At 47.1% G+C, this 24,677-nt stretch overlaps 1 protein-coding gene across 1 annotated transcript in view; it reads left to right on the forward strand.

The window, feature by feature from the left end:
• The first annotated feature begins 2,539 nt into the window (after positions 1 to 2,539).
• AFF3 (ALF transcription elongation factor 3) overlaps positions 2,540 to 24,677 on the forward strand; it is a 492,503-nt gene continuing 470,365 nt past the window's right edge. The window contains exons 1-2 of the mRNA XM_054728175.1: positions 2,540 to 2,559; positions 2,695 to 2,802. Of these exons, the coding sequence (XP_054584150.1) occupies positions 2,750 to 2,802 (53 nt within the window). The 5' untranslated portion in view covers positions 2,540 to 2,559; positions 2,695 to 2,749. The remainder of the gene's footprint in view (positions 2,560 to 2,694; positions 2,803 to 24,677) is intronic.

A 24,677-nucleotide genomic window follows, 5' to 3' on the forward strand; every position in this document is an offset into this window, starting at 1 on the left:
TTTGACAAAAATGTTTCCCTTTTAGTTCTGGCATTCTAATTCCAGGAAGTCCAAGCCCCTTTTTGCTTTGTATTAAGGATTTAAAATTTGACAACTAAATTAAATGCTTGTTTTGGTATAGGTATAAGGGCTTGAAGAATAATGGGGCTATCTTAATAAACCAGATAAATAATAACAACAACAAAGATCTCCCTACTAAGGCTCTTACTAATTGTTCTACATTGTACTTGTAAATGCTATTCATTTAGACTTACTAGTATTTCCATGATGCCTTAGTAAAAATGGTAGCGACAACTATTATTAGGGTTTCTTCAAAAGGTACTGTTCTCCACCTGGACATTCTATCCCCTGGAAATAAAAGTATTCATGCTGGCTAGAGGCCCCAAGCAGAAAATAGGAACTGTTTCTGATGAAAAAAAATTAAAAACCCAGTGAAACTGCTTGAGGTTCAAGTACACTCGTGTATTAACAGGAAGCACCGTTCTTAAGTTCACATATAAATCTTCCTTTGGAGATTTGGCTTTAGGGGAGAGGCCTGTTATGGTAAATGGACCCACCGGCTCCATGCACCCCAGAGCTTTCTCTTTCCCTTTCTGGGGTCATCTCTTCGTCTCCAGCCTCCACGGTGAAGGCAAATCTGTATCTTGAGTTTCAAGCTCTGGATGGGACTCCCAACAAACACGTTCTGTTTGTCCTTCAGCAGCCCTCCTTTGTATAAACAGATGTGCTAGGAAGGGAGGGAGGGCCAGATCTCTGCGAGGGTGGGAGGTCTGCTTTCTGGAAGCTTCCCCGCTGCAGCCCCCAGCACAGGGACAGGATGCATTCCTTGTCCAGACTGTGGAACTTGCAGTTCTTCCAAAGGGGCTGTTCCCTTCTCCCTTCCACCCTCCACCCGCACCTTTTGTTCCTGGGAATGCTGTCTGGATGGCTCAGGCGTCTCACTTTTGCCAGAGCAAACATTTCCAGCAGAGGCGTCTGCTAAGGAGATATTAGGAAGACGGATTTTTTCCCCTCTCCAAATACGCTGGGGACTGGGATGTGGGAAGACAGCTCTTCTCACCTGTGCTCGTTCAGTCTCTTTGTTCTCCCGTAGCCTTGGTACTACCTTTGCCTAATGAGGGAGGCTTTTAGGGACCCGTGTTGTCAGCTTGTAAAATAACAACTCCGTTTTCTCAAACTATGTGGACGTTGACTCTGCCTTAATTTATTGTTTTACATTTTGCACATTAGTTACGGATGCTAATAAAGGAAGGACTACTTTGAGCTGGGGGAAGGAAAGGGGGAGCATTTTGTAATCCAACTCCAAATAGGAAGGAATTCTCATCGGTCTTTTCTTCCTCTGCGTGTTCACCAGCCTTGGTTTGTTAATCCTCATTCACAGGTCAGGGAGGTGAGAGGGTGACTCTCAGGCTTGACCCTGGAGGCATCCTGTGCCTTCTACCCAAGGGTCTAGATTTCCCGGGTCCCCGGTCAGTGGTTCTTCTCACTGAGAAAGAACAAAGGGGAAGAGTACCAGAAAGGCCTCCCCGGCAGGAGTGGGGGTTTGGTGCAAGTGGTGGGCCCTCACTACACCGCTGGTGCCTCTCTCCAGGAAACCTCTGGAATCCTGAGCGAGGCTCCCAGAGCTGTGTGAAAGGACAGGAGGGTGGGGGCTCAGTAGGGTTCCGGTTTGGGAGAAACAGATTTGGACATGGGCTTCTCAGCATGTCTATAAGAGTCAGGAGGGGGAAAATGTTCTTTAAAAGCAGGGAGGATAATAAGGACTTGATTTTTAGGAGCCACAATGACACTCTATCATCTTCCAGCTGACAATGCGCCCCTCTCCAGACTGGAATCGGGGCAGGAAGTTTGCAGTCTACTCCCAGAGGCCAGCCCCCTTCCCTGTAAGAAATAAAAAGAGGGGGGCTTGGTTTCCAGGGACTGGCCAGCTGGAGGATGGTGAGACCCCCACTGCAGGCCGAGCTGCAGGTCCGGACAGGAGAACTAGCCTCCCGGGTCCCCTTTATTTCCTTTAACTTACTGACTCCAGATATTTTAAACGGTTTGTTTACGGCGCTGCTGGAGGCGGCACAGTTAACTCTCACGGGCCTGGGGCGTCGGAAATTTCCCGGCTGCGACTCCAGGTCTGCAGTCCCCGCCGCCAGGGCGCCCGGCGGGGTCACGGTGATCCTGGGCCCGAAAGAGCGGGCCGGCCGGCCGGGCGGCGGGGGGCGCCCCGGCGGCCTCTCAGCATCCCCCGCCCGCTCGCCCTGCCCCCGGCGCCCCGGAGCGGCCGCGGAGCGGGGGCTCGGGGGCGCGGTGGGCGGCGCGGCCTGCGGGCGCCGCGGGACCCCGAGGGGCGGCGCGGGGAGCGCAGGGGCGCGCGGCGGGCGCGGCTCGGGGCTCCGGGTGCGCGCCTCGGCCTCGCTCGCGCACACGCGCCTCCCAGAGGAGAAAGAGGCGGCGGCGCGGAGCGGCGGGGGCAGCGGGCCGGGCGCGGGGCGGGGAGGAGGAGGGGCGCGGCGGCGGCGCGGCGAGCTCGCCGCTCTCCTGAGTGAGCCGGCCGCGAGCCGGGAGCGGGTGAGTGTGGCCGCTGCCGCCGCCGGCCCCGCGTCAGGGGCGGGGGCGCGGGGAGCCCGACCGGGTGGGGGTGCGGGGGGCGGCGGCGGCCCGGGCGCAGCCGGGATGCACCTTGAGCGCCGCTTTTCGTTGCAGCGCGCGGGCGGCCGGAGCCTCGGCGGCGGCGGCGCTGACACCGACACCTCCCACCATGGACAGCTTCGACTTAGCCCTGCTCCAGGAATGGGACCTCGAGTCGCTGTGGTGAGTCCCACGCCGGCGGCCGGGGCGGCGGGAGCGACGGGGGCGACGGGGGCCGCGGCCCGACCTCACCTGGGCCGGGGGCTGCGCGTGGGGGTGGGGTGGTCCGGCGCCCGCTCCCCGCCTCCTCCCCGCGCGGCCGCTGCCCGTCTCCGTGCCCCCTTTCCTGTCTCCTCTCCCGGTGCCGCCCGCCCCAGCCCCGGGGCCGGTGATCTGGGGAGCCAGGGGCAGAGCGCAGCCATGGAGAGAAAAGACAGAACCGATTTCTAGAACGTGTCACTAGGGCCAGATCCACCCTTCGACCCCCGAGCCCTGCTCTCTCCCTGCCCTCCCCCGAGTCCCCTCGCTCTTCTCGGGGGCACCCCGCGACCCCCTGGAGTTGGGCTGTGGGGAAGTGCCCTGAGAGGATGCTCCCGCCACTGCGTGCCGGCGCCGGCGCCGGTCCTGGCGGCTCCGTCCTCCCCGCCCCTCCCACCCACTCCCACCCGCGATGGAAGTGAGCGCCGGGCAGGGCGAGTGTTTCTCCGTGCGGGAATTCCAGAGGCCTCGGCCCCGGGAGACTCGTTTCCTCGAGGTTCACCATCCCTTGGGGCCCTTTCTGCACACCTCGCACAGTGCTCTCGTCCCCACTCCACCCACCCGCGCCGCGTGCAGCCCTCACGCCGGCTCGCGGCCCGCGCCGGGCGCCGGCGGCCTGGGAGCCTCCGGGTTCCGTGCTCGGTTCTCACGTTGAGGAGCTGCTGTAGGTAAATCGCCGCTAGAAGCAGTTTAATTCCGGTTGCTGGTGTTTTAAAAACCTCATTGGCTGTTTCAACATCCTTCTTACCGCTAACCCCCCTCCCTCCCTGCCCCCCTTCCCCCTCCCCCCCCCTTAAATGTTTCCAACCAGCCCTATTCAGGTGGTAAAATTACTGCCTGCATATTATTCCTGGAGGAACTTGTGTTCTGTTTAATATTTACGGGAATGAACATCTGCTGAAACAAGCATATTAACTGCACTCTGTGCTGCCCTGGGTAGTCGCTTATTGTAGAGCTGAGCTTTTTTTTTTTTTTTTTTTGGTTTAATTCCGTAAAGAGTTCACATGTGTCTACAACTCCAAGTGGTGTGCACATGAATATGCAATGTACAGTTTTAAAGCTCCGCCGCTTTATCATTTGTAGATCGTCGAGATGATATGTGGATGGATGTATATTTTCAGTGATTTAGGTTTCTAGTGATTTTTATCTTTCTAAAGCCAGGTGACACACACTTGACACAAAGCTAGCGCCTTGTGGAACAGTTTCTTATAAAATACATGAGGATGGGCCCTGATGTAATAAAACTTTTATATATTACACTGTGGAATATTGGGAACTTCAAAGAGCCAGTGTAAAATGAGTATGAAACATGTTATTACTCTATAAAAGTTGCTAATTACTGTGTTGTTGCTCCAGGGTTATTGCAGCCTTTCATTTACAGATACCTATTATTTTACAGGTTTACATTTAGGAATGTTGGTTTCTGGCACAAATTCAATAGGTTTCTAGAAAGAAACTGTGCTTTAAACGTGACTTTTGCTTTAAAAAGGCAGTTTTTCAGTTGCAGGGAGGGACATTGTTTTGGCATATTTTTAATGCTGCTTGTCTGCTTGCCTATTCAAATCAAAGCCCCCTTGTGATTTTTACAAGTAATATTTTGAAGTGTCAGCCATAATCTGTGGGCTTTTTCAGCACAGGGACTCAGCCTATTTCCCCTTGCAGCCTTAGTTCCCAGGTGAGTTACCTGGAACACAGTCACACAATAAATATCTGCTGAGTTGACTTGAAATTTACATTAGCTATAGTATACTTACTATTTTTAAAAGTGAAAAAAATAATCATTTTTAAAAGTTGCTATACATTCAGTCAGATTTAACCAATGCATTAATTTATCTTTGGCTTATGCAAGCGTACAGTCTGTACATTTATGAAAGTGCTTGACTGCGGGAGTCTTTCTAGTTTGCAGATGTAGACATTACATTTTACACAAGCTTATATGTTTCTGATAAAGATAAATCAAACTCCTTGAGTATGCATTTTAACAGAGATGTTTTCTGAGTCATGGATACATTTTTGGATGGTATTTTCTAACTAAATTTTATGGTTTACTTTTAAGCTTATAAGTTTTTAAGTTTATGACTTACTTTTAAGGTGACATATAGACTAGAGGCCTGGTGCAAGAGATTCATGCACTTGCGGTGGGGGGGTGGGGGGGTGGGGGGGTCCCCCAGCCCAGTCTGCACCCTCTTGCAGCCTGGGAGCCCTTGGGGGATGTCCAGGGGACCCGAGGGAAGGCTTAGGGGACCGGGCCTAAGCAGGCAGTTGGACATCCTTAGCGCTGCTGCGGAGGTGGGAGAGGCTCTTGCCGCTGCCGCTGCACGACCCTGGCTTCTGGCTGAGCAGCGCTCCCCCTGTGGGAGCGCACTGACCACCAGGGGGCAGCTCCTGCGTTGAGCGTCTGCCCCCTGGTGGTCAGTGTGCCTCATAGCGACTGGTTGTTCCGCTGTTCGGTCAATTTGCACATTACCCTTTTATTATATAGGATATTCAAAATAACTAACATTTTTGTATTTTCTGCATGTCAGATATTTCCATATGCATTGTTTTCTTATTTGAATCATAACAATCCTAGAGGTGACAAGCTATAGTAGTCCCATTTTATAGACATAGAAATGGAGGTTTGAACTGTTAAGTGACTTACTGAGACTATAAAACAAATGGACATTTAGTGAACTCTTACCACTTATCAGATACTGTTATAAGTAATTACATGTTTTAACTCTGTTCTAAATACATTACATGTTTTTTTATGTCATTTAATCCTCACAACAAACAACCTTAGGAAACAAATACTATTATTATTCCCATTTTATAGTTTGGGAAAACGAGGGTGGGGAAGATCAGGTAATTTGTCCAACATCACATATCTAGAACTAGAGGACCTATAGTCAGACGAGGCATTAATTTCAAAGCTCAGTTTTCTGATTTAAAATCCGGTGTGTTTTCTATAATACTGCTGATGTCTTCCAGTTCATGAGGCTCTAAAATTAATTACAAAACAAAATTTTGATGGACTTGAAATTAAGGTTTTGTTAAAATATGAAAGAAAGAGAAGGTCAGAGCCCTAAATGATATTGATCTAAAACTAAAAATTTGAAAACAAAATACCAAGATTTAGGAAATTACGCCTAGCTTATCTGAATTAACTTATGTATATTTTAAATATATATAAATTTAATATGAATGTATATAATGTAAATATATAAATTTAAAATAAAGATCACTAAAAACTTCCTCCTTTAATTCATTTTAGAAAAAACACTTTTCTTTGGAGAGGTATAGGTTAATGGAAAAGAGAATTGTATTTTAATCCCTAGTAATTTTTTTTTCTAATTGGTGGGCATCATTTTCCAATAAAACAAATTGCAGTTTGTTAGTTATGTCTGTAGTTTTGAACCTTCAACAGTTTAGTCTAGTGGTCACAGAAAGTGTCCCCAGATGTCTGTATAGACATTATGAAGAGAACAGCTCTGTGCTGTAGAATATAATCAACATAGACAATTAGTTGATAATTCATGACCCATCTCCTCTGCCTCCTTACACATTCCCCCCCGCCCAACACACACACACACTCAGGAACAACTACCCTTATTTTTCAAGGGAGGTCTTTTGACCTCCAGATAGCCGTTCCAGCGTTTCATTTCAGCCACACCTCAACGTTGAGAAGACATTTCCACTTCTAATTCCGTTTCCCACTTCTGATTTGAAGCAAGAGTGGACAATGTGGAACAAGGTGAAGACACTCATTCTCACCAGCGCCACATCTGTGGAGTTGCATCCCCTGAAGAGTCTGGGATTCAGTCATTCGGTTGCTCGCAGGGGCAGATATCCACAGGAGCAGGGTCCCAGCCTCCCACACCCCCCTCCCTCCCTTCTCCCTGCTCTTCACCAGCTTCTCATCAGCTGGGCATGTAAGCCATCCCTCAGGGCCTTTAAAATAACGTCCATCCCTTATAACAGGCTAACTGTTGCTTTTACTCATTTAACAAATATTTATTGATCATCTCTTTAAGTACAAGACCTTGTGCTGGTTGCTGTAGGGAATACAAAGATGAATAAACCGTGGGTTGATACGTAATTGTCTAGCAGGGGAATGAGAAGGGTGAAAAAGGAAGTTTTGAACATTTTTTATTCAGAAGACAGAAAGACCACACTTGGGACTGGGGTGGGAGGTGGAGGAGGGAAAGAGAAAAAATTGAGTTAAAAAAAAAAAAAAAAAGGCTTCCATGGAAAAGGTGGCCTTTGAACTAAGCCTTGGAAGATGAATGGAATTTTTACAGAGGGTGGGGGTGGGGGTATTGACAGGACATAGAGGCATCTTGGGCAAAGAAAGAGCTTGAACAAAGGCTTTCATGATGTATCTGAAAGATCCTTTCATGAACCATGGTGGAATTACCTATACACCAAGTATTTTAAAGATGCAGAACTTTGTCATCATGAGTTACTTTCAGTGAATGAGAAAAGTTTTCCAAAGTGAGCTTGGTCAAAATTGGATTTTAATCATCCTTAAATATAAATACAGTTTAGTTATTGGGGAGAAAGTCTATCGAAGTATAATAGTAAATATTCCGATTCCTCTACACTACACTCCCGTCCCCAATAGCTTCACATAGGCCATAATCTATTTACTTCTGTCCAGATAGGAATTATACTTTATATTCTTTCAAATTTGAATCTTTGAAGTTGTAATTAATGGATATTTTATACTCATAAATTTGTTCAATATAATAAGCATTCATGGAGTATTAGGCATAGTATAGGTACTATAGAGCAATGGCTTGCAAATGTTTCAGACCATCACTCACCATAACAAATACATTTAACATCGCAACCCACTATATTCGTGAACATACAAACAAATAACTGAAATAAAGTGTCATGAAGCTACACTTATTGGTTCTATGTATGATGCACTGACAATTTCTATTCTATTCCTTTTCTTTTTAAAAAATTTCCCATTCATGGGTTTCAAACAAAACAACAACAACAAAATCCCACAAACCCCACTGTAGGGGATGCAAAAGAAAGGGAGTTTTGTGGGAGCTTGTAGGAGAGTAGCCATACGTAAAAATATCTGCAAAAGCTGACTTTGCCCGTTTCAAGGAGATGAGGCCACATCCCCTTGAGAGAGTGAGACCTTCATGGTTAACTGGCATTTGACATGGGTGCTAGAGGTGTAGAAGTTCAGAAGGAGAAAATTAAAGGGAGGAAAGTCCTTCGGAGGGAAGACGAGGACTAGGAATAGGACCGAATGAAGGTGGGGGTAAAGTTATTACCAGAAGCAGGGTGGGGATGCACTGCGCTCCTGCAGGCAGAGGGGGCGGGGCAGAGCACTAACAACTTAGTCTTCAAATGGTGTCTCCCGTGGTGCCTACTGGCTCACTTGGTTCTCTCAAGTCAACTGTCAGCAGACGGATGTGTCCAGGCCCTGGCTTCTTCCAGGCTTCCTTAGCCAGGCTTCCCGGGCGCTTCCTAGTGTCAGAAAACTGCCCCAGACCCTGCTCTTGACCCTCAGGTGCCTCTACTCCTCCAGCCCCAGTGAAGCAAGTATTTCAAGGCCCGCCCCGTTCCTTTTGTCAGCCCTTCGAGGTCCCAGCAGCTCACCGGGACACAAAGAGCAGAAGTGGCGGTGCCCGCCCGGTGGTGGGACCACCACCTCCTCCTGGGTGAGCTGAGTCCGGCCATGGTTCTACAGCGAGTGGTCTAGAGCAGTGATTTTTAACCTTTTCAACTCATAGCACACAAAATACTAAAATTCCGTGACACACCAAAATATATACATTGAGTGGCCAGATTATTATGATCTCTGAATGCATAATAATCTGGCCACTCAGTATATATCCTATATAATAAAAGGCTAATATGCAAATTGTCTCCTCGACCAGGAGTTCGACCAGCAGGCAGGCTAGCCAACCACCCATGTCCCCTCCCACTGGCCAGGCTGGCCGGACCCCACCCATGCACGAATTCATGCACTGGGCCTCTAATTTGTATATATATATATGTTTGTATATTTATATGTATATATATTTACACACACACACACACACACACACACACACACTAGAGGCCCGGTGCACGAAATTCGTGCACGGAGGGGGGATTGTCCCTCAGCCCAGCCTGTACCCTCTCCAATTTGGGACCCCTCAAGGGATGTCCGACTGCCTGTTTAGGCCCGATCCTGGTGGGCAGTCGGATCCCTAAACGGGCAGTCGGACATCCCTCTCACAATCCAGGACTGCTGGCTCCCAACTGCTTGCCTGCCTGCCTTCCTGATTGCCCCTAACCGCTTCTGCCTTCCAGCCTGATCACCTCCTAACCACTCTGCTGCCAGCCTGTTTGCCCCCAACTTCCCTCCTCTGCCGGCCTGGTCACCCCTAACTGCCCTCTCCTGCAGGGTTGATCACCTCCAACTGCCCTCCCTTGCAGGCTTGGTCCCTCTCAACTGCCCTCCCTTGCAGGCCGGGTGCCTCCCAACTGCCCTCTCCTGCTGGCCATCTTGTGGTGGCCATCTTGTGTCCACATGGGGGCAGGATCTTTGACCACATGGGGGACAGCTATATTGTGTGTTGCAGTGATGATCAGTCTGCATATTACTCTTTTATTAGATAGGATAGAGGCCTGGTACAGGGGTGGGGGCCAGCTGGTTTGCCCTGAAGGGCATCCTGGATCAGATGGGGGTTCCCTTGGGGTGTGGGGCGACCTGAGTGAGGGGCCTGTGGTGGTTTGCAGGCGGGCCACGCCCCCTGGCAACCCAAGCAGAGGCCCTGGTATCTGGAATTTATTTTCCTTCTACAATTGAAACTTTGTAGCCTGGAGCGGAGCCAAGCCTGGGGCTCCCTCCGAGGCCGAGGCAGGCAGCCATTTGTGTTGGGGTTATAATTGAAACTTTGTTGCCTTAAGTGGGTGGGCCCGGCCAGGGTGTGCGGAAAGCTTTGCTTCCCCTGTTGCCTGGCGGCAACCCTGGCCTGCTCTCTCAAGCTCCATTCTGCCGCCATTTGTGTGAATTTGTTTACCTTCTATAATTGAAACTTTGTAGCTTGAGTGGAGGCTTAGGCCTGGCAAGGGCAGGCAGAAAGCTTGGCTTCCTCTGTTATCTAGGAAACCTTGCTCTCTGTGGCTGTAGCCATCTTGGTTTGGGTTAATTTGCATACTCGCTCTGATCGGATGGTGGGCGTGGCTTGTGGGCGTGGCTTGTGGGTGTGTCAGGGGTATGGTCAATTTGCATATTTGTCTATTATTAGATAGGACACACACACACACACACACACACACACACACACACACACTGAGTGGCCAGATTATTATGCGTTCAGAGATCATAATAATCTGGCCACTCAGTGTATTTTTTTCGAATCTGACCAAAAAAAAGGTATAATTTTGATTCATTCACATCAGACAGCTGTATTGTGTTGGGTGTTGTCTTTCTTTTATTTGACCATCTAAGGGGAAAGAGGTCAGTGCCCCTAACTAAAAAGTCAGGTATTGCATGTTTTAAACATTCTTGTGGCACACAAGTGAAAAATCGCTGGTTTAGACCCCTGCAGTTGGCAGCACTCCCATTGGCTAGAAGTGGCGGTGTGATTGGCTGCGGCACTCTAATTGACTGAGAACCCTCACCGCCCACCGAGGCTCCCCCCAGGGCTCAGGAAAGGATCTCAGTATGTGCAGCGTGAATACAGGAAGTGGGCAGAAGTTGTTTATATGGGAAGATACATAATCCTATATAAAAGCCCAGGGACCATAATGGCAGAATGACCAGAACGACTGCTCGATCAGTCGCTGTGAGGTGCACTGACCACCTTTTGGTCCCTTTCCCCCTGCTGGCTCCGATCGCCCATGGTGAAGGGGGACCTGCGGTGGGTGGTGGGGGATGCAGGTGGCACCAGGCCAAGGCCCCTGCCCCACCGGTGGTCCCACACAGAGAGGGCAACTGGCGGCAGGGGTGGGGCCGGCGAGCGGGCGAGAAGGCTGACCTCTCGGTCCCTCCCCCCTGGCTGTCAGGCTCCCATTGCCAGATGGGGAATGGGGAACTGGGTGGGTGGTGGTGGGGGCGGGACTGGCGAGTTGTCGGAATGGCCGACCTCTTGGTCCCTCCCCCACAGGCACCGATCGCTGCTAATAACGAACATGAAACTGGGGTAGGTGGCAGTGGGGGGCGGGGGGCGGGTGCTGGCAGCTGGGGAAGATGGCTCTGATTGGAGGCTAGGCTTAGGGACTGTATCTGTGCATGATTTCGTGCACCAGGCCTCTAGTACAAGAATAAACGCTGTGTTTCATGGACTCACAACTGTAAACCTACTTTTGCCCAGCCCTCTGTGTATCCAAGAAGAACAGCTTCCAGGCTCAGGGCCTGTGGGCTGCAGCCTTGGAGGGGCTGGTGGCCAGCATGGAGGAGGCGGGGATATGTGGGTGGGAAGCAGTGAAGTGCTGGGGTCAAGGAGTCGAGTGCTGTATCCACCCAGCGCCAAAGGTGGTGTGTTTGGGAGCAAGCCAGGTTCGTGGGGGCGGGGTGAGGGCTGCCAGGATAACAGGGAGACTGCGCTGGATACACAGATGGGCTTTAACCAAATGCCTTTTGGTGACGCTAAGGATGAGTGTTGCGTGGGGAAATGACTCCTTCCTGTGTTCCAGATTCTCTCTTGTGAAAGTGTACGAGGGTTATAAAATGCTAAGACTCTATTTTGGGAGAATGTCCCTCAGAATCAATGACACTTTAGGTTTAGCAACTTGAACCAAGGCCCTTTGGCATACTCTTGATTACAATAACAGTCAAATTAGCAAAAAAAAACAAACAAAAATACACTTAATCTCTTAAAATGGAATGCAAAATTTTGTGTGTGTGTAAATGGAGTTTGTAACCTACGGTTTGCCTGTTTAAATTCTCTTTATTTGGGAATAAAGCCTACGTGGCAAAATCAAGGCCATAAAAGACAATTTTAATATCACTTAAGGCTAACATAATGTTTCCTTGTTTTATGTCAAAGTGAAATCCATACAACTTATATTCAGTGTTGCCCGTTCCCTTTTGTTCGGGAATTTAATGGAGGTTTCTGAATTCAGCTGGCTCCAACCTTGCTTTCTTTTTGGCCCTGGGTAGCTCACGATTTTTCTCATTTCCTATTCTCAGTCTTGGTTTAATCACTTTTAAAATGACAGCACTTATGCTGGCCTACCTCATAGGGTTGTGATGTTAAGTAATAAAAGTGTCAGTTGCTTTGTGAAGGCCAAATGTAGTTCTTTTATACCCTTTGCTTCACTAAAACACACCTCTTTATCATAAACAAGGGAAGATACAGAAAGGCCATGTTGGGTCGGGTCATCCATCTGGTGGAGTTCTTTCTCTCCCTGGCAGTGGGACCCGGGTTGCTTTTAAGGAGAGATTGGTGGTTTTCCTTCATTGCACATCATAGTCTAGCAGACAAATATGCCCTTCCTTATGGTTGTACTACTAACATATGTAGATCTATTAACCATTACATAATCTTTGATGTTTCACCGAGAATGTATTGAATTACTACCCATTACATCAAATGACTTCATTTGGCACTGTGGGTCTCATTAAATTATGTCAGGCTAATCATAATTCAGTTTCAATAGAAACAAAATACAGTTCTACCAGGGTAGGAGGATGCCACACCATCCAAGAAACTAAATGGGGTGAGTCTATGGAAACTTAACGCCTGGGGACAGGGGAGGGGCCCTCAGACTGTTTGAAGGCGTTGGGTTGCTCCAGGGCCCAAGGAGGGTCAGTGGGTGTGATCAGTACCTAAAAGGGAGGTGACACCCTCGGGTTTAGAGGTGACAGTTAGCTGTCTCTAGAAGGCTGTAGACCCCCTGCCAGGTACTTTTGGAAAGAGATTCCTGGGTAAGTGGACCAGCAGCAATAGGTTATCTCTGAGAGTCCTCCCACTTTCAAAATTCTACAGCAGTTCCAATCCTAGGGTTGCAGAATCGAAGAGTGCAGAAGTCATTCATTGTGTGTACTTGTGTCTTTCCCCTTTGGAATTTCTCCACGCACGTGTGGAGAAAGGCAGAGGGTACTCAAACTTCTTCATGGAATGTCTGCCCAGCAGGTTCACTGCTGGCTGAGGCAAACACAATGTCTGTAATGGGGTGACCACACTAACATAGCACCTCAGCTTAGAGTTATGCGCTTACCTTGATGCTAAAAAATTGTTTTCCTTTTTATGGACAGAAAATTGGTTTTCAGAAACCCTCTAGAGTGCTATAATGTGAGTCTGTCTTACTTAAGTTTTTCTTGTCACACCTGTACTGTTTACCTGACTTGTGAAGTGACAGAACAGATTTTCTGTCAATGTTCACTGAAATGTTAATTAGTTACCTGGCAGTTTAGCTAGAAAAGGGCTTTACTCTAGTGGATCATCATCAGTTCTGGGAAAGAACCTGTTTTTTGTTTTCAAATTTCAAAATATATGTTTTTCTATAAAGTATATTAAGAGGAAGAAGAGACCCAGGGTGGAGAAAACTGGTTTGAGTATGTAGGTCAGTATAGTATTCACTAGGCCAGTGCCTCCCACACATTACTGTGCATCCAAGTAGCTTAGGGATCTCGATAACATATTGGTTCTGATTTAATAGGTCCAGGGCAGGGCTCTGATTCTGCATTTCTGATCAGCTCCCAGGTAATACTGCTGATCCACAGACCTAACTTGGAGTAGCAAGAACTAAAGGGATATAAATGCCTTTGAAAAGAAGATCTTTCAAAATACTTTATTTTTTCCTCTTTATTTTGGGGCGGCTTTGTATAATAACATTATAATTCCATAATGCCAGGAGGTTACATTTAGATGCAGCATTTATTTTTGGGCATCTTTCTGATATTTCTGATGAGTGAGGGGGTGGCTAATTGTATCCTAGTGGGGATACAGCAGGAAATAAAAACCTAAATGAACAAAGTTTGTGATAAATAGGCTAATCACTTTTACAGCTTTGCAGTTCTTGTCAGTCCTTCAAAGGCTGCTTCCTTCTGCATCAGGTGGGAATGCCGAGTAACGGATAGCCTTACAGACACTTCTCGATTTGTCGGGAGTCTCACCAAAGCTCCTGTAGGTGCCCAGGACTCCGGCCAAATGTCTGCATTCTCTCCCAGCCATTATCCTTTGGGAGGGAACTGAGGGTGGGGAAAGAGGGGGAGGTGGGGTCGTGACATTGGTGTATGTGTGGGGGCAGCTACTTGCAGAATTACTGCACGGCCCTGTGGCCATAGCAGCAAATTGCAACTTTCCTCCTGTCCTAGGGGAAATCACAACTCAGCTCCAAGTGGGACCAATGGCAAGTGTCAGGCACCTCAGATGGGGCCTTCCATCTTGGCCTGCCAGGCACCCTCTCCTCAGCCCTGCACAGTGCCCTAAGTCCATCAGATGGTCAGGCTGAGCTGCAGTCTCGCGTTTAATTTTCAATCTTATTCCATTAGAAAAACATGTGCAGACAGGACTGATTATGTGAGCAAATATAGCACAATTGACTTTGAATGTGCTGTGAGATTGGCAGGAAGTTTATTTACTTTATCTTCTTAATGAGGGTTTGTGTGTGTGTGCATGGGCGTGCGCGCGTGCACACACACACATCACATCATACACACACTTCCATTCTCTGAGATGGGCAGAGAAGACTGTTGCTAATAAGAGAAAGCCAGACTTGGTTTAAACAATTGTGACTATTTCAGATTTGAAGATAGCTGGCTTTTCAGGAACACTGGTGACTGATTTAAAGCTTGCAGCCGTGGGACACAGGTGACCCACAGAGGAAGTACTTGCAGTAGTTTTTAGCCCATTGTTTGGGGCAGTACTTCTCATTTGTGCTTCCAGTGGCCATAATATTGCCTTATACATCATAATCCAATATATTACCTAATTGTATTTGGCCATTTCTTATGATATGCAACGTTATGTTCCACTGATGTAACTTTTCTTCAGATTGGGAGGAGGGAGGGAGACAGTTACCCTCAAGTATGGAGAAAGGTTGGGCTCATAGTGAGGAAAACGATGGTTGGCTGTTGCTTTGGTTTGTACTAATGTCATCAAATTCATGCCTTTTCCTCACATTGGAGAAACCGTGTTATTGGCTATCCATATATGGTACAAAGACTGGAGTAGCCAGGTGATTTGGACAACTCTTGGGGGGAAAAGGACTCTCAAGGCAGCGGTTTGCTCAGGTGGGTCCTAAGGAAAATAAATCCCTTTTGTTCCTTATGAAACAATAACAACTGATGATGGTCAGGTAAATGCTGCCCTTTGGTTACATTGCTCAGGCTCTCGGCCTTGACTGAGAAGACAGCAGTCAGCATGGCCCTGCCTGCTCCCTCTCATGCCAGCCGTTTTCCAGGGCAGGGAGCCCGTTGGTTCCTTCCTCAGAGCTGCTGCGCTGGAGAGTGCCATGGAGCTGAGGACTGTACCTCAGGCTGAGAGGCAGGCATCTTGACTGACCATGGACTCTGCACTTTACTGACATAGTTGTAGCCATGGTGGATTCACCTGTTGGCAGGTATAGCTCTAGAGACCCTCTGAGCAAAATATATAAGCTGTTTGTCATAGACCCCAGCATCAGCAGTAATGGGAAGACCATCCTACTCCTGTGAGCATCCATATGAAATAGCCTTCTCTTTTGGATGCAAAACCAAATGATTTACTACTTTACGGTGGTATACCAGTTGAACTCTAGCTAGGTAACTGTCTAGGACAGTGGTCGGCAAACTGCGGCTCGAGAGCCACATGCAGCTCGCGAGCCGCGGTTTGCTGCTGACTAATGAGTTTGCCGACCACTGGTCTAGGAGGAAGGCGTTAGCCTAGGGACTTAATCACAAGGAACAACAACAGCCTGTAATTATTGGAATCGAGAGTCTAGGTCAGTGGTCAGCAAACTCATTAGTCAACAGAGCGGCAAACCGCAGCTCGCGAGCCGCATGTGGCTTGAGAGCCGCAGTTTGCCGACCACTGGCCTAGCCTTTGTTGTCAGGGCTCAGGTTGGGGTGACGCAGGTGAAGTCCACGCTGGGCCTGCGCACCGCTGATCATCCGCTGGGGGCTGCTGGGAGCTCGGCCAGGTGTGTGCAGAGCCTGCTGAGTCTTTCGGCTGCTCAGCTGGTGCCACATGGACTCTCCTACTTGTTCCTCTCCTTGAAGATAGGTCCTTCCCCAGAACATGCCACGGCCTCTTCTGAGAACTACATCGCTTAGGGCTGTCCTTTAGAGTGTTTGCCTTTGAGCATGTGCAGAATACCTGAGGAAAGTCTTCTATGGGGAAGCCAGTGAATTTTACCTACGACCTAGCTACCCTTCCTTCAACTTGAATGAAAACTTCAAGGCTAAGTTAATAAGTTCTGAGTATGGAAATTAAATAGTTATAGTCTAAAAAGAAAGTATAATACTTTAGGTTCTAATATTTAGGTAGATAATAAGTTACATAAATTAATTTCTATTCCTTTCCTTACTCTTACCCCTCAACAGGACAAAAGTAATATTTAAAGTCCTAAAATATTATATCTAATAATGTAAAATAGTATTGATGCTTTAAGCTGCTTTTTGTAACTTTCAATGCTCAACCACTGATGAGACGCTCAACCAGCCGGATGAGATGAACAACTATTAATTGAGCCAGATGGAAGTGAATAGACCACCTTTCTAGTTCTTGATGTGTCTATACTTTAGCCTGTAACAGATTGTTTCAGATAATCTCTGTAGAGTTTTCACATGCTCTATTAGGGAATCCTAATGAGTACATAAAAGGGTACTCTACCCAGTATGGAGTTTTAGGGAAGAGTTCTTGGAGGAAGTAACTTCTATTTTGAGTTTTAAAGGATGGATTAGAGTGAGGCTGGGAGCAGGAGGGGTGTGGTAGGTGAAATAATGTCAGCAAAGGCAAACTGGTGAAAAAACAAGCATGTTGTGAACAACAGCAGTGACACGGGTAAGGGCAGGTCTGGAGCATTAGCGGTAGGAAGGGACAGAAGATGAGTCTGGGAGGTGGAGGCCCAGGGGCTAGGCTTTAGAGAGCCCTGCATGGCATTCCAAGGAGCTTGCACATTTTCTAGTAGGTGATGGCCTGCTATTGAGGGCTCTGAGCAGATGAACACAATGGTCACATTTGCATTTTATTATTATGGATGAATCTGGTGGCTGGGGGATCAGAAGGTCAGGCAGGGATTGATGGTGCTTAGCCCAGGCCAGTGAGGATGGAGAGGAGGGGAAGGCTTAGAGAAGTCATTAGGGGAAGACATTTGCAGAACTTGTTGATTGACAGGGTGGGGGGAATGAGAGATGATAATGGGCCAAATATGCTTTTAGACTATTCTGCTTGTGGGATGAGGTAGGGAGTATAGGAGGAGGAGAAGGAGCAAGCTGAGTGGGGAAAGGTAAGTGTTTGGATTTAAATATGTTACCTTTGAAGTGCCTGTGGGCCATCCAGGTGAAATTGCTCGAAGCAAGTTTGCTGCATGAAAATGGCGTTTAGGAAGGAGGTTCGGACAGAAGTAAAGATTTGGGAGTTATCAACATACAGATGCTGGTGACAGCCAGCGTGAAATTGGACACGATTATCCAGGAAGAGTGAGGAGAGAACGAGAAGTAGGCTGAGGACACGGGGAGGGCAGTGAGGGGAAAGGAGTGTATGAAGGAGTTTGAAAAGAAATGGGGCGGGGGTGGAGACCACGAGAGAGTGGAGTCCATGGTCAGCGGCTTTAGACCAGTCACCTGACATGGAAAGGTCGAGGTGGCCTGTGTGGAGTCGGCAGTGTCGGCAGTGGGGGTGAAAGAATGAATGGGAAGTGGGGGAATGGAGACTATGCATGTTCTCACTCTTGAGGGGAAAGGCGGGCAAACGAATGGAGGAAGGTCTCAGAGAAGGAAGTGGGTGGGCCAGGCCCAGAATTAGAGGAAGAGCATGGGGGTGGTTGTAGATGTAGATATGTTGGGTAGTGGAGACTTTAAAAAAACGTCTGTGAGAGCCCTGGCCCGTGTGGCTTTGTTGGTTGGGCATCGTCTCGTGCACGGAAAGGTTGCTGGTTTGATTCCCTGTCAGGGCACATGCCCAGGTTTCGGGCTCAATACCCCATAGGGGGCATGCAGGAGGCAGCTGATCCATGTTTCACATCGATGTTTATTTCTCCCTCTCCCTTCTTCTCTCTCTAAAATTCAATACAAATATATTTTTTAAAAATCTGTGAGAAATGGAAGTTTCAGAGAATGGAACCACAGAGAAGATGATAGCCTCAAATATTAGCCTTTGAAATGTCAATGATTAGTGTTTCATAGATATTTCTGAATCAGTGACTAATGAGTGGAAAAATCTGCGTAAATCACTTTAGCATAAATTTATGTCATACCACCCATAATTTAATTAGTGTCTTTATAGAAGTAGCTTTGAGTCAGAAGTAACTGGATGAGGTTACAGAGCCAGGAAAAATTAGTGGACTTTTCTAACTGTGGATTATTTAAATGGATTTTTAAAAATCGTTTTCAGACACATAAGACTGACATGTGCCCTATCATTTAATGGCAGTAACTCTGTAGAAGGGCACTTAACCCCTCTGGCCACAGGGTTTCTTATATGTAAGGAAGTGTAGTGAGCCCTTTACCAGTACCATGTCTCATGTAACCTGCATAACCTGTGAGGGAGGTCTGTTAGTTTTAGAGAAGGAAACAAAGGTGCCAAGTAACTTGACCAAAGACCCACAGCTAGTTTGTGCCCAGGCTGTCCGGCTCTGGAGTCGTTACATGTGGTGAGAAGTCTGTCTCCCTGACAGAAGTGTGTGTGTGTGTGTGTGTGTGTGTGTGTGTGTATGGTACAGTGAGGAATGCATGGAAAAATACCTTGAGATCTTGAGGTTTACTTTGGGCTTTTAAAAAATATATTTTATTGATTTTTAGAGAGAGAGGAAGAGGAGGGATAGAGAGTTAGAAACATGGATGAGAGAAAAACATCATCTGTCGGCTGCCTCTTACACGCCCCCTACTGGGGATGGAGCAGGCAACCTAGGCATGTGCCCTGACTGAGAATTGAACCAGTGACCTCTTGGTTCCTGAGTTGTTGCGAGTCAACACTCAAGTACTGAACCACACTGGCTGAACTACTTTGGGCTTTTTAACTTAGAATGAATAATATAGAGTGTTTGAATTATCCTGTACTTTGGACTAATGGAATTTGAATTAAACAGGCTTTACTGTGCAAGGACTGTCTGTAATTGTAATTTAGGTACTGCTTCTTGTCAGTATTTAACATGTATAAAATGTTCATATATACACTGTATATATCTTCTCTTAATTATTTGTATGCTCATAAAATCACTAATTTGGCAAGTATTACATGTGAAGAAAATGGTAACAACTGTTTATTACGGCTGGTAAGATATACCATAACACCTAAGTATAACTTTATCAATAACAATAATAATGGTGCAGCAATAAAATTAGTACAACTAATTTTACCTCTGAGAGTAATCTGACATTGTGATTCTTTTTCATGTAGATTATTTTGCGGTTTTTGTTTTTTTCTACATAAAAACAAACTGTCTCTTCTAGCTCTATGACTTATTCTGTAAAAAGTGTTTCTTGGCCCACCTGGTATGGTTCAGTGGTTGAGCATTGATTTATGAACCAGGAGTTCACGGTTTGATTCCAAGTCAGGGCACATGCCCTGGTTGTGGGCTTGATCCCCAGTCGGGGGGTGTGCAGGAGGCAGCTGGTCAATGATTCTCTCTCATCAATGATATTTCTATCACTCTCTCCCTTTCCCTTTCTCTCTGAAATCAATAAAAAATATATTTTTAAAAAAGTGTTTCTTTGATGATATGGAAAGAGTAAATGGGCTTAATTTATGTCATGAGATATTTGGGTGAAGTAAACTTAACAGATTATTGGCTTAAGGAATTGTGACATATTGAAACCCATGACAAGAATAACTTTGAATGTCATGTTTAAAAATTCTTAAGAATAAGAAATTTTAAGGTAGGTTAAAAATACACCATTTGATAATAGGAAGGGAAAGGGGCTGGGGGACAGCATGCAGTGGGTTTAAATTCAGACTGTAAGATTTACTAGGTGTTACCTTAAACAGGTAACTTAACAACTCTCTGAGCCTCAGTTTCCCCAGGTATAAAATGGAGGTGTAATGCCTATGCCACTAATTTGATATGAAGACTAAATGAGATAATATACACAATTGCCTGGCCCATAGTAGGGCCTCAGTATATGGTACTTTATTATTAACTAGTGGCCCAGTGTGCGAAATTCGTGTGGTGGGGGGAGGGGTGTCCCTCAGCCCGGCTTGCACCCTCTCCAATCTGGGACCCCTCGGGGGATAACCGGCAGTCAGACAGCCCTCTCACAATCCAGAACTGCTGGCTCCTAACTGCTTCTGCCTGCCAGCCTGATCATCCCTAACTGCTCCCCTGCTGGCTTGATTGCCCCTAACCACCTCTGCCTTGGCCCCGCACCTGAGACCCCTCTGCCTTGGCCCCGCACCTGAGACCCCGACCATAGGCACCTGGGATCTGGGCTTCCCTCCCTCTAGTCAGCCATAGGCGCCCAGGCTGGCTGCAGCCGCAGGGGATGGTGGGCAGATGGCTTCACCTGGGCTGCAGCCACAAGTGCTGGTGCCTGGGACTGCGGGGTGGGCGGCTTCTCTGTCTACCAGGCTGTAGCCAGCCTCAGGCACTGGCACCCAGTTTCTCTGTCTCCCCCAGGACATGGGGCGGGTGGACGTGAGGCTTCTCCAGCTGGCTGCCGCCTGGGATCATGGGGCAGGCGGCTTCTTCATCTCCCAGGCTGCAGCCAGTCTCAGGCGCTGGCACGTGGTTTCTCCGACTCCCACAGGCCCAGAGCGGCTCAGGGGCGGGGCCACCGCCATCTTTGTCAGGTTAACTTGCATACTAACTCCTGATTGGCTGGTGGGCGTAGCGGAGGTACGGTCAATTTGCATCTTTCTCTTTTATTAGTGTAGATTCTTCTTTCCCTTTTCATGGCTTCCTTCATATAATTATATTCAGTATTTATATCCATTATGTTGCTTAAAGCATATTCAGAAGTAAATGTGAGTTACTTTTCCAGTTTGTATCTTTTTTTAAAAAAAACTGATATCTTTTTTTTTTTGAAGTCTGTTCTTGTGTTTATTTAATGACTATGGCAGATAGATATGGAGGATAGTCTAATACTTTCTTCTGTTGTGCACAAGGATTCATTCTTAATGACTTCACAAACCTCCTTAGTGCTGATATAATGAGCTCTATGCATTGTAGGTGCTAAGAACTATTCAAAATTATTACATGTATTTTAATTAAAATAGTACTTGAAAATTGGTGAAGACATTTTATTTTTGAGGATTTTTTTGTTCATTGCTTTTCAAGAGAGAGTGAAAGGGAGGGAGGGGGGAAGAGAGAGAGAAAGAGAGAAACAAAGAGAGAGAAATGTCAATGTGAGAGAGACAACCCAGGTACTGTGCCCATGATTAGGAATCGAACCCAAGACCCTTAGGTGTGTGGCCAACACTCTACCCACGGAGAAACACTGGCCTGAGCATCATTATATTATTAAATTTTTTAGTTTAGGTGAATTTAAGAGCAATGACTTTTAATAGCTCAAATGACAAAATTCTAGTAACTCTTTTCTGGCAGTAACAAACTGAGGTCTCCCTACCATCTCAGATGAATGGCTGTACCTTGACCTTATATCTCTCCTTAGATCCATGTTCATATGCTTACTCCTCAGTTCCTGGACTTAGAATGAACTCAGATTTTCCAGTTGGGTGACAGCCCACTGTGGTCCTGGTACAGTGAACCTAAGTCACGGATTCATTGTTTCTGTAGACTTCAGATTTGGGTGCTTTCTGTTGTTTTGATTCCCTTCTCTTATCACTGCGTCAATTGCTGATGCAGAACACAGGGTATCTTTACATCAAATCACTTGATTCTGGGACACCTGGGGATGAGTCATTACGTATGTGTTTCATACTGAATTGTGAAGTCAGCATCCCCGGATGGTTATTTATGACATCCGTCAGATACATTAAAGCCACAAGGGGGTTAAATGTTAGGATTGCAGCTTGTGTGAGTTGGCTTTGCTCAGGCGATGCTGTGTAATAACCCCCAGATCTCAGAGGCTTACCGTTTCAAAGTGTAGTTCTTGTCCATGTTACACGGCAGTTGAAGTCAGCTGTGCTCCGGTATCTTTTTTGTTCGAGGGTCCAGGCTGACAGAGTGTGCCTTTTTGGAATATGCCCGTGGTCGGCAAACTGCGGCTCGCGAGCCACATGAGGGTCTTTGGCCCCATGAGTGTGGCTCTTCCACAAAATACCATGGCCTGGGCGAGTCTATTTTGAAGAAGTGGTGTTAGAAGAAGTTTAAGTTTAAAAAATTTGGCTCTCAAAAGAAATTTCAATCGTTGTACTGTTGATATTTGGCTCTGTTGACTAATGAGTTTGCCGCCCACTGGAATATGCCATCCTCTTGGTGGAGGGAAAAAAGGAGCCAGATGTCTTTTGGCTCCCATTTCATTGGCCTAGTTAGTCACAAGGCCAGTCATGCCCAGGGTAAGGTAGGGAAATAGCCTCCTTTCACAAACAGGACTGCAAGTCACTGGTGGCCAGCAGGATGCATATCCTCCTAGAGCAGTGGTTGGCAAACTCATGAGTCAACAGAGCGGCAAACCGCGGCTTGCGAGCCACCGCAGTTTGCCGACCACTGTCCTAGAGGGAGGGCAGTGAAAAATAGTGTACCGTGTACTGTGCAGCTAGTCAGTATTTTTAAATTAAAGAAAAATAGCAAGATTTACAAAATAGCCTATAGAACTGCCTGGTAGGATGCTCTTTTATATTATAAACTAGAGGGCCGGTGCACAAAATTCGTGCATGGGGGGTGTGTCCCTCAGCCCAGTCTGCACCCTCTCCAATCTGGGACCCCTCGAGGGATGTCTGACTGCCAGTAGGATTGGGCCTAAACGAGCAGTCAGACATCCCTCTCACAATCCAGGATTGCTGGCTCACAACTGCTTGCCTGCCTGCCTTCCTGATTGCCCCTAACCGCTTCTGGCTGCCAGCCTGATCACCCCCTAACCACTCCCCTGCCAGCCTGATTGATGCCTAACTGCTCCCCTGCCAGCCCAATTGCCCCTAACTGCCCTCCCCTGCAGGCCTGGTCACCCCTATCTGCCCCCCCCCTGCAGGCCTGGTCACCCCTAACTGCCCTCCCCTGCAGGCCTGGGTCTCCCCCAACTGCCCTTCCCTGCAGGCCCGGCTGCCCCCAACTTCCCTCCTCTGCCGGCCTGGTCACCCCTAACTGCCCTCCCCTGCAGGCTTGATTGCCCCCAACTGCCCTCCCTTGCAGGTCTGGTCCCTCCCAACTGCCCTCTCCTGCTGGCCTGATCGCCCACAACTGCCCTCCCTTGCAGACCTGGTCCTTCCCAACTGCCCTCCCCTGCTGGCCATCTTGTGGCAGCCATCTTGTGTCCACATGGGGGCATCCATTTTTGACCACATGGGGCAACCATCTTGTGTGTTGGAGTGGTAGTCAATTTGCATATTACTCTTTTATTAGATAGGATAGAGGCCTGGTGCACGGGTGGGGGCCGGCTGGTTTGCCCTGAAGGGTGTCCCAGATCAGGGTGGGGTTCCCTTGGGGCGTGGGGTAGCCAGGGCAAGGGGCCAGTGGTGGTTTGCAGGCTGGCCAACCCCCCCAGCGACCCAAGCGGAGGCCCTGGTATCTGGGATTTATTTATCTTCTATAATTGAAACTTTGTAGCCTTGAGTGGAGTCCACGGCCAGCCAGGGTGTGCGGGAAGCTTGGCTTCCTCCATTGCCAGGGAAGCCCAAGCCTCCTGCTTGTTCTGTGGCCGCAGCCATCTTGGTTGGGTTAATTTGCATACTCGCTCCTGATTGGCTGGTGGGTGTGGCTTGTGGGTGTAGCGGAGTTACGGTCAATTTGCATATTACTCTTTTATTAGATAGGATAGTTCTGCCATTGGCCAATGGCTTTCTTTTTACTGAATTTATCATCTGTTTTGAATTTTCATTGCAAAAATGGGGGACTGATGAAAAGTTTCCATGGTATAGGCTTACAACATTAGGGAAATAGTTTTTAAAAGTATGTGTTTATTTAACATTTCATCTCTAAACAATTATTATGTCCTGATTCTTAAATTAATAACTTGACTTTGCTTGTCACTGACTAATTAGAATCAAATTATGAATAAAGCGCAAAATCTACACATATATTGGAAGGGAGTCATGCAACAAATTATCTGCTTTACAGAAAAATAGCTTCTATTAAAGTTTTCTTTAAACCTTTACTTATAACTTGAGCCCAGTTTCCGTTTTTGAAAGAATTTAAACAACAAAAGAAGATGTGGGAACCTATAGTTACATAGGGAATGATAATTGACCGTTAATATGAATGAATGGATATGTTAGTTTATTTTGAGGTCCTGATGGAATGAACAAATATGTTAGTTTATTTTGAGGTCCTGAGATAGAGAGTGCAAACGGAGTTTCCTGGAACTTAGCAGGATCTCAGAGTTTAGGTTTACCCTTAGCCCGCTTTATGCCTATGGATTTTAGAGTAGCAGGGTCTGTATTCAAGTCTTCAGAAAAGTAATAAATATAACCCTTTTATGAAACATAGAACAATATTCCTTTATGTGAATGTTTGGTTTGTATTACCTATAAAGAAGCACGTCCAATATTGTTGGAATTGAATACCACTCTTTTGTTAATTCTAAAGAAATTGATAAAGGAAACAGTCCACAACAATACTGTGAAGTGCTTAATGTTGTTTCAAATCTCTAGGAGACTGGA

This window comes from Eptesicus fuscus, chromosome 16 (assembly GCF_027574615.1).
Source record: "Eptesicus fuscus isolate TK198812 chromosome 16, DD_ASM_mEF_20220401, whole genome shotgun sequence".
NCBI lineage: Eukaryota > Metazoa > Chordata > Mammalia > Chiroptera > Vespertilionidae > Eptesicus > Eptesicus fuscus.